Source organism: Gekko japonicus, unplaced genomic scaffold (genome assembly GCF_001447785.1).
Source record: "Gekko japonicus isolate JY-2015 unplaced genomic scaffold, Gekko_japonicus_V1.1 scaffold2190, whole genome shotgun sequence".
Classification (NCBI taxonomy): domain Eukaryota; kingdom Metazoa; phylum Chordata; class Lepidosauria; order Squamata; family Gekkonidae; genus Gekko; species Gekko japonicus.
In genome coordinates, this window is record NW_015165882.1 from 91,417 (window position 1) to 101,362 (window position 9,946).

The 9,946-nt window shown below is 48.9% G+C and overlaps 1 protein-coding gene across 1 annotated transcript in view; it reads left to right on the top strand.

Annotated features, from left to right (window-relative positions):
- Positions 1-9,946, top strand: part of LOC107110502 (nicalin-like) — a 20,819-nt gene that overhangs the window by 1,177 nt on the left and 9,696 nt on the right. Inside the window, exons 2-8 of the mRNA XM_015411288.1 lie at positions 1,393-1,525; positions 3,070-3,202; positions 4,811-4,891; positions 5,135-5,142; positions 6,055-6,150; positions 6,236-6,324; positions 6,614-6,753. Coding sequence (XP_015266774.1) covers positions 1,393-1,525; positions 3,070-3,202; positions 4,811-4,891; positions 5,135-5,142; positions 6,055-6,150; positions 6,236-6,324; positions 6,614-6,753 — 680 coding nt within the window. The remainder of the gene's footprint in view (positions 1-1,392; positions 1,526-3,069; positions 3,203-4,810; positions 4,892-5,134; positions 5,143-6,054; positions 6,151-6,235; positions 6,325-6,613; positions 6,754-9,946) is intronic.

Genomic DNA, 9,946 nt, shown 5'->3' on the forward strand with positions numbered 1-9,946 from the left:
TTCCCTTCCCCACGGTCGAGTCCTAGGGGTTGGCAACTGAGCTATATTTAGCCCTTTGGGAAACTGCTTTCCCTCAGCTGCCAACGCCAGAGGCACCAGGTGTCAACTTCAGGGAGCAAGGCAAAGGCTCAGATCTCTTTCTCAAGGTGACCCTACTTGGTGGCCAAGAAAGCAGGGATAGCATATATCCAGTTGCCCCCTTGCAAGAGAGAGTATACTGGATGATTGCAAACAGGGGTCATTTCGTAGAAAAAGAGGTGCAGGAGCCAAGAACAAACACACCACCACAGGGGTGCTGGTAGGTAGTCCCACCCCTACAGACTCTGTGGCCCTAGTTAGGGAAAATTGTGTGACTAGCACCACTTGTAAGCCGCTCAGAGACCCCCTGAGAAGGGGGTTCGAGCGGGATAGAAAGTCTAAGTTAAATAAATAAATAAATAAACTTATTTGCATATGCCACACCCCCTGACATCACCGGAAGCGTGTCAGAAGGCAACGCCCACCGCTCAGGCTTCACTGGACTGTTTTGGATTGCTAGCTATTGGGGGGGGGGGGCGTGCAGCTCTGTCCTTGCCGTGGGGGGGGGGGACGTGCAGATCTGTCCTTGCAGAGGAGGGGGAGCTCTGCAACTTACCTGGCTGCTTCTTGCTCTGACTGAGGGCTGCTGGGAGCAAGGGCAAGGGGTGGGGCTTGTTGCATGTGCCCACCCCTGGGCTCTTTACTACCGAAGCTCCGCACCTGTGCGCTCATGCAAGAAATGACCCCTGATTGCAAACGTCCAGCAGCTGCTGATGAGGATCTGGGGGGGTGGGGGTGTTCTGCATTATCTGCCCGCCTCTAGGGGAACATTTAATACCAGTTGTAGAGACATTGGCAGTATATGTATAGAAGAAAAAGCATTAGCTGTATCTGTATAGTCAGAGCCCATCTGTTCTTCCGCTGCCCCTTTCATCAAGTTTATAGAGATAAGCTTATCTCCCCCCTCTTTGATAGGCCAGCACCTGATGCAGACAGTGCTGATCTAGAGAGACTTCTGACAGAGGAAAATCAGCAAAACACCAGACAAATAGCTAAATTCTGCTTGCAGCTGGTGAAATCCCACAATATAAACCCTCAATCACCTTTTGCCTGACTTATAATTAGTTTAGTTTTAGACATTTTCATAGTTATTCTGATAAAATGGACTGTTAAACTTTTTATTTTTTAACATTTTAGTGGTTTTAAGGTTATATGTCTAAATATATATTTTTGGGCTAAAAGCTAATCTGTTTGTATTTAACGAATGTGTATTATTTTGACAAACGGTCTTTGGCCGCAAATAAACATCATTCATTCATTCATATAGTCAGAGAATATTCATCCCAACTCCAGCACTCTCCCTTTGCTTGGCAGGTATCCCTCCCGACCAGCAGCGTCTGATCTTTGCAGGGAAGCAGCTGGAAGATGGGCGCACGCTCTCTGACTACAACATCCAGAAAGGTATTGTTCTGACCCACATGCATGGAAGGCGCCAAGGCTTGCTACTGTAGCCAGGTTGTCCATTAGTCAGACTTGGTTTCTTGTTTCCTTCGTTCCTTTGCCCTGCCCCTCCTCTCAGCGTGCCCATGAAGAGAGACCGGAGGCACGGCAGTCCTGGGGACTAGCGGCAGGTTCTTCCGGGGGGGGGGGGGGGGTAGCTCTGTAACCTTTTGCGACCAAGCAGCTGGGACTTTGCTTGAGGACACTCTAGCTTTGCTTGACGACACTCTGACTGCTGTTTGTTTGAGGACACTCTAGCTCTGACTTTGAAAGCCACACAGATGCTTTCTGGACCTAAATTGGAAGGTGTTCTAATTCAGCAACTGCATTTGGCACCAGAAGTATGACTTTCACCTTTTGAGGCCTGCCTCACAACCATCTTGGTCATGTGTCTTTAGATCTTGCTGCTTAACCTTCCTCTTTCTGGTCCAATATTCACTTATTGGTTATCTTATTGCAATATGTATTTAAGTTACGTGTACCTCAATATTGTTTGATCCCTGAAGAAGGCCCCAATAGGGCAGAAACGCATCAGGCCATGTGTATTGGCCCTTGTGTTTGGGCTATACTTTTTTACGAGGCTTTCATTGGGCCCTTATGTATGTTTTTAACTGTCTTTCCAATACATACTTGTATTTTTGTATATTATAAGTTTTAACAAGGTTTTTAATATTGGCCCTTCATTAGACTTTCTTCTCACCCTTTTGGTTCCTGATTCCAGTTTTTGGGTCAGGTTTGTTTTCCCCTCCCTGTGTCTTACTTCATAACCCACCTGAGGCACCCGGCCTGTGTCTTAAAGATCACTGTCTTAGGGCGATCAGACACAAAGAAAGGTGGGACCCTGGTACTGGTGGAGACCAGTGTTCCCTCCCTAAGCTGAGTTAGTGTGAGCTGGCTCACCGTTTTTTTTACCCTCCGGCTCACACGTTTTTGTCTTAGCTCAGGAAGGATGGCCAGAGCAAACTTACTTATGCAGTCGCCAAATCACCTGCCTGCTCGCAACTTTAATGCTGGTAGCTCACAAAGTAGAATTCTTGCTCACAGGACTCCACGGTTTAGAAGAAGAAGAAGAGATTGGATTTATACCCCGCCCTTCAGTACCCAAGGGAGTCTCAGAGCGGCTTACAAACTTCTTCCCCTTCCCCTCCCCACAACAGACACCCTGTGAGGCAGGTGGGGCTGAGAAAGCTCTGGCAGAAACTGCTCTTTTTCCAAGAGCAGCTGTGCCGGAACTACGGCTTGCCCAAGGTCATCCAGCAGGCGCAAGTGGAAGGGTGGGGGAATCAAACCCTCTCAGATTAGAGTCCGTGGACTTAACCACGACACCAAACTGGCTTAGAGGGAGCATTGTCCCTGGCCATAATTAGTTATTTTCAACCCATTACATTTTTATCCTGCCCTTCCTGTGAGGAGCTCAGGGTGCTTCTCCCGTCCTCTCTCTGGCCCCAAACAGCCCCTCGGTCGTTGCTTCTCGGGTCACTCAAACCGTGACACCCCACTTCTCTTTTACTGGCTGCTTTAGTTTTCTTTCTCTGGATCCTTTGGGAAAAGGGGTATTCACCGCAGGACTGAACGGCGATTGTGTTTCTCCCCCCCCCCCCCCGTTTATGCCAATGGCTTCCAGATGGTGACAAGCGGGGCCCAGAGCAAAGCCATCAGCGACTGGCAGATCACCAGCGTGGAGGTGAGTGCGGGAGAGTCGGCATGGTGTGGCCCGCTCTGCACGGGTGCTCTCCCTGTTTCCTTATTGTGAAAACGCATCCCCTGCCTTTCATCAAAAACAGTGACAATACAAATTCAGCCAAACCTATAAGCTGCAGGTGCGACAACGGTCAGGGCCAGGTGGTGGTGGACAGTGCCGTCAAGTCACAGCCGACTTATGGCAGCCCCTCCTGGGGCTTTCAAGGCAAGAGATGTTCAGAGGTGGTTTGCCCTTGCCCTCTTCTGTGTGGCTACCCTGGACTTCCTTGGTGCTCTCCCATCCAAATACTAACCAGAGCTGCTTAACTTCTGAGATCCAGCCTGGGCTGTTCAGGCCAGGTCAGGTCAGGTCAGGGCTCAGCCCCTGTCAAAAACTGTATAAATATAAATACACTCCGTGAATGAATTATGAACATAAACAGAAAATTTTTATTGTATGGAACAATTGAAACATTTTGAAATATACACACTCACCTTTTGCTTCTTATTCTGTTTACCTTGTTTGTTGTCAAAACCCACGGCTTTTTTTTGTAGCAGGAACCCTTTGCATGTTAGGCCACACACTCCTAATGTAGCCAGTCCGAATGAGTTTCTGCTGTTGGGTGTGGCCTATTATGCTAATGAGTTCCTGCTGGGCGTGGCCAACTTGGGAGCCAGCCGGAACTCCATTCCTGTGCATTCCGCTAGGAACAAAAAGTATTTGATACAAAGGGAGAATACATTTAGAGTCCACAATTCCTTTGTATAAAAAACTTCAGGAGTGCAATAGTTCCACGTCATATGTGAGTACAGCTATACACGGCTGGCTTTACTGCCGCATTCACATTACACTTCTTCAGATAGCTGGTACTCTTTAGCTGTGAATTGAAAATTATATTTCCACGTCATATTTACTATATTACAACATATTAACTGTTATCCCCAGTTGTCAGTACACACATACTCACTGAAATAGAGTTTCAACAATTCTCCTTCACTAGTTTTCCATTCGCTCCACTGATAGGTTCTCTTTCTGCCGATCAGGCTTCTGCAATAGTGGTGGTGATTAACACACATCATATGCCATTAAGTATGTACTGACAATCTGTTTATGTTTGTAATTCGTTCACGGAGTGTCTCTATATTTATACAATCTCCTCCCGTGAGCTCTCACTTTTGATATACAACCTGTCAAAAACTGGGCTGTCTGGTACTGATGGAGCATGTAGAAATCAGAAGGCGGCCAGAGTATTCCTCCATATCAGCTCAGCCCTAACCCAAGTGCCTCATGAAAATGGGTGATTTTTATGAGCCTCCTGAAACTCGGAAGCAAAGGGGCCCAGGTGGGCATTCTGGAGGGGAGAGTTCCTGAGGCTTGGTGCGGCCCCGAAGAAGGCCCTGTCAGAGGTGCCCATCTACCAAATGTCTGGGGTGTGGGCTGCAGAGTAAGGGCTCTTCTGAGCAGGCAGGCAGATTCCTGGGGGAGGAGACAGGCCCGGCAAGCCTGAATAAGAGACAGACACTCCCAAGGGTCTGCCTGGGGCGTGCTGGGCTGGCTTTGTTTTGTGGTGAGGTTCATTTTTGTTGATTAACCTTCCGTTCCCCTCATCAGGGGCGGCTGGCCGGCCTGGGAGGAGACGACCTGCCCACTATCGTGATTGTGGCTCATTACGATTCTTTCGGCGTTGCCCCGGTACGTTGGCCTTGGCGAGTCCCCTGATCTGTCGGTATTTTCCGTAAGATGCCCTTTTGCCCACTTGCTTGGAGTCACCTGGATTGTTTTCGCTAAGCTGCACCTGGAGTTAGGGTCGGCCTGCCTGTTTGGTGAGAGGCTCTTTGTAGGAGTCTTACCTGGGCTGTAGCGCCCCACAAGCCGGTTGATGTCGTTTACTCATGGGGAGCTTGGAAGACACCAATCAAGCAACGTTTGGTGTAGTGGTTAAGTGTGCGGACTCTAATCTGGGAGAACCGGGTTTGATTCCCCACTCCTCTTGCACCTGCTGGATGACCTTGGGCGTGCCACAGTTCTGTCAGAGCTGTCCTTGATAGGGCAGTTTCTGTCAGAGCTCTCTCAGGCCCACCTACCTCACAGGGGAGGGGAAGGGAAAAGGAGTTTGTAAGCCGCTCTGAGACTCCGAGTGAAGGGCGGGGTACAAATCCAATCTCTTCTTCTTCTTCTCTGTCCTTTCTCACCCCACCTTTCTCCTCCTTTTGAGAAGGGAACAAGTATAAAAGGTCTTCTGGCCATTGGGGGTCCCGCTGGTGCAGCCCGGCGGGAGGTCCCAGACTGCCTCAGCCGTCTTGAGTTTCCTCTGATCCTTTGGAAGTCTGGGTGTGTGTTTGCCATTCCATCCTAATGAACCTCTTGGGCCAGTCCTCCGGGTACATTTAACAGACATGTAATTAGCTCTCTAGATGCCTCTAGGAAGCTCACCAGGGAGGGCATAAACACAAAACAATGTTTGCGTGAAGTATCTGAGAGAGGAAGACTGTCTCTGATGTGACTCCTGCTAATCACAGCCAACATCTTTCATTCATGTGTAGAAGACGCCTTTAAAAAAAGAGAAAGAAAAAGGCTTTTTTTCTGCTTGTGTTGCTGGATGCTGCTGTCTTCCGTGGAAGGATTCTGGCTGGCAGCCAGAGGTGCATTTTGCATAGGGAGAAGAAGAAGAATTTTTTTTTTTAATTACGGCGTCCAGCCAGAACAATCCAAACACTTCAGCATAGGGAGAGGATACAGCTTGGCCTGTGTTGAGTCTCGGCCCTGTCATTCATTGTCCTTCTCTCCCAAGTCTGGGCCTGACGTTCCACTTTCTCCCCCCCCCCCCCCGGTGCTTTCCGCACCTGCCGCCCCACCCACGGCGCCGACTCCAACGGCAGCGGAGTGGCAGTGCTCTTAGAACTGGCCAGGCTGTTTTCTCGCCTCTACACCTACAAACGGACCCATGCTGGGTAAGAAAATGACCGCTTTTCTCATTTTGGACGCCAGTGGAGTGTGCATTGGCCAACCTAACCCTCCTTTCCCCCCCACGTGCAGGTACAACCTGCTGTTCTTTGCATCTGGAGGTGGCAAGTTTAACTACCAAGGGACGAAGAGGTGGTTGGAAGACAACCTGGACCACACGGGTACGGCAGACTCTATTGTGTGTCCTCTCCGCCCGGGGGTGCTGGGTGGGGAGGAGAAAGCACAGCAGAAGGAGCTGGCGGGTGAGATGCTGCCAGAACCCCCAGCTGCGGCCTTGCTGAAAGGTGCGATGGGGCAGCTTGGGGGTTCTGGGGGCACCCCAAGAGAATGGCTGGCTGCGGGGCCTCAGTCGTGGTGGTTCCCGGGTGCTTCACCATGCCGAGAAGCCGCCTCCTCCCGGACCCTGCAAGGGCCACAGTAGTTTCACTTCTGCGACCGCTTCTGTTTCAGATTCCAGTTTGCTGCAGGATAATGTGGCTTTTGTCCTCTGTTTGGACACTCTGGGCAGAGGGAACAGTCTTCTCCTCCACGTCTCAAAGCCTCCTAAAGAGGGGACCCTTCAGCATGCCTTTCTGAAGGAGCTGGAACTGGTAAGGAGATTCAGTGTCAGCTTTCTGTTTTGGAGGTGGTGGCGGCAGCTGTAGTTAAACTCCGGAACCCACGCAAAGCAGCAGGGCACCTGCCCAGCAACGTGTTCTAGGATGCTAAGTAGGTGTGCACTCACACACACACAAAAATCAGGATAATTTGGATATATTGGGAAAAAACCCAAATCCGGTCCCCCCCCCAACCCAAATTCCAATACTGGTATGGTATTCGGATTTGGGGTTTTTTTTGGAAATCCTGAAAATTTTTGGGCTCCATTATACCTGATGGGACCAATGGGGAATCTATTTGGGAGTATCCAGGGGTCTTGGGGGGGTTGTTTTTTGAGGCAGAGGTGCTAAATTTTTAGCGTAGCTTCTGGTGTCCCCCCTCAAAAGATCTCCCAAGTTTAAAAAAGTCTTATAGCCGCCCAAAGAAAGTGCACCCATCCTCCATTGTTTCCAATGGTGGGGGGGAAACAGCAAAAATCAAGGACGGATGTCAAACCAGTGTCTCTGCAGTAGAAACTGAAGGTTGGGTGGGGGGGTTTCCAAGCCCTGCAGAACCAGTGCATGTACAGAGTGCCCAGCAGAACCAGTGCCACTTTGGCAATGCCAGCTCAACAAATCCAAGCAAGTGGAGGTTGCAAGCACATGTACAGAGTGACTAGCAGAACTGGTTCGTGTACAGAGTGCCCAAAGAAGGTGCCTCCCCCAGATACCCCACATACCATGGGTACTTTGGGTACTAGCACATTGTACTCGTACTGCTTGGCACTCTGTACATGCACTGGCTACGTTGGGCTTGGAGCCCCCCCCCTGTTTGGATTGGTTTAGCTGGTATTGCCACAGTGGCACTGGTTCTGCTGGGCACTCTGTGCATGCACTGGCTGTGCTGGGCTTGCAAACTACCCCCCCACCCACTTGGATTTGTTGAGCTGGCATTGTCACAGTAGCATTGGTTCTGCTGGCCACTTTGTACTAGGGGTGTGCATTCGGCAATAACTGAGGCAAATGAATACCCGAAAAATGCCTTATTTATATTTATTTATTTATATTTATTTATTTATATTTATTTATGTTTATTTATTTTATTTGACTTATATCCCGCTCTTCCACATGGGCTCAGGGCGGCTAACAGGAGGCAATTGCCATACATAACACTAAAACCAGATAAAACAATATCAGTTACATTTACATTTAAAATCGGTGCTCATAACGATATGTCATCCAAGACAGGACTCCAATACAATGTTTCAGAGGATCTACTGTGATCTTGATCAGTGTGCACTATGTCCGTTCTTTATTCCCAAGGCCAGTTCGCATTGCCAGAAATGGCAGCGCGGTGGTGGTACAGTGATGGTGGCGGCTCCTACTCAAAAGCCTGGCGGAAGAGCTCCGTCTTGCAGGCCCTGCGGAACTGCAGAAGGTCCCGCAGGGCCCTGATCTCCTCCGGGAGCTCGTTCCACCAGATAGGAGCCGCCACCGAAAAAGCCCTGGCCCTAGTCGCAGCATATTTGACATCTCTAGGGGCTGGGACAACCAGAAGATGTTTTGCCCCCGACCGTAGTGCCCTTGGGGGAACATACAGGGAAAGGCGGTCCCTGGCTTTTGGGTATTGTGTAAGCCAAATAGAGAGATCAGAGATCTGCATCTGGCTACTGGTATAGCTGAGCCCAAAAAAGCAGATCTTACCTGGCTTTTATTCGGGTTCATTCAACTATACCAAACACTACCAGTCATTTAAACCTAACAGCTGACAGGCGTAGCTGCCGGTCAGCTGTTGGGTTTAAATGCCTCCCTGGGAGCCACTTCAGGGCACCTGAGCAGGGGGAGCGAAAGGGAGGGCTCAAATGGCTTCCTACCATGTAAATTGGTCAGTGCTGCACTGATCGGTTTACATGGGAAGAGTGCCTTCCCTTTCCTCCCTGTCGCTGCTGGGAGACTCGGGGAGGGAAGGAAGAGCAGGGAGGCATGTTGAATACACGTTTAATAAATACTGATAAGGTATTTTCCGGCTATTTTTTCAGCTTGGATAGAGCTGAATGCACACCCCTAATGCTAAGTGGGATGCTAAAGGGAGCGGCCTTTCCAGCCTCTTTGCAATCAGTTTGGTAAAGCAGTGGTACCACCTGCTGGTGGTTAAATAACCAGGAGAGCCCTTGAGTATCGCTACACTAACGCTTTTGATACCCTGACCTGGATGCCCCAGGCTAGCCCCATCTAATCAGATTTCAGAAGAGAAGTACTAAGGCTGGTTAGTACTTGGATGGGAGACACCCCCCCCCCAAGGAGCATAAGAGAAGCCATGTTGGATCAGGCCAGTGTCTCATCCAGTCCAACACTCTTGTGTCACACAGTGGCCAAAACCCAGGGGCCACCAGGAAGGTCCATCAGTGGGGCCGGAACTCCAGAAACCCTCCCTCTGTGGCCCCCAAGCACCAAGAATATAGAGCATCACTGCCCCAGACATAAAAACAGAAGAGGAGCCATGTTGGATCAGGCCAGTTGCCCATCCAGTCCAACACTCTGTGTCACACAGTGGCCAAAACCCAAGTTCCATCAGGAAGGTCCATCAGTGGGGCCGGAGCTCCAGAAGCCCTCCCACTGTGGCCCCCTCCCCGGCACCAAGTGTTGTACATATTAGATTCCATGTCAAAAATGAAGTCAAATGAGGAAGATCTATGTTTTATTTCAATTATGCCTCCTCAGTTAACAGAAAAACAATTGGACCAAATAGTTAATCAAAAATTGACAACTTTCTTCTTCATCTTCTTCTTGAACCTATTCTGGACATATTCAGGAAATACTTGATATTTTATACATGGACTGACATCATCAAGAAAACAATATTCAAACAGCATAATTGGTTACAAAAGACAATGGTAATTTGAGTAATAATCCTCTGATTGGCCAGATATAAAGAAACATATATCTACGTCAATCTAAGTAAAACCTAAGTGTTTACTTAACCTAATCTAAATGATAATGGGCAAAGATTCTTCATATCCCAAACAAAAGTATTCATTACTGATACGAGACTAAAATCTTATCTGACCCAGACATTGAAAGGTTTACCCTAAGAACTACAGAATCATGAACTTTGTACCTATTATGTTGTCTGCTAACAATATCAGACCTACAAAAGGAAAGCCTTCTATATAACAGGCCTTTCTAACATCCTAATAAAATATTACTT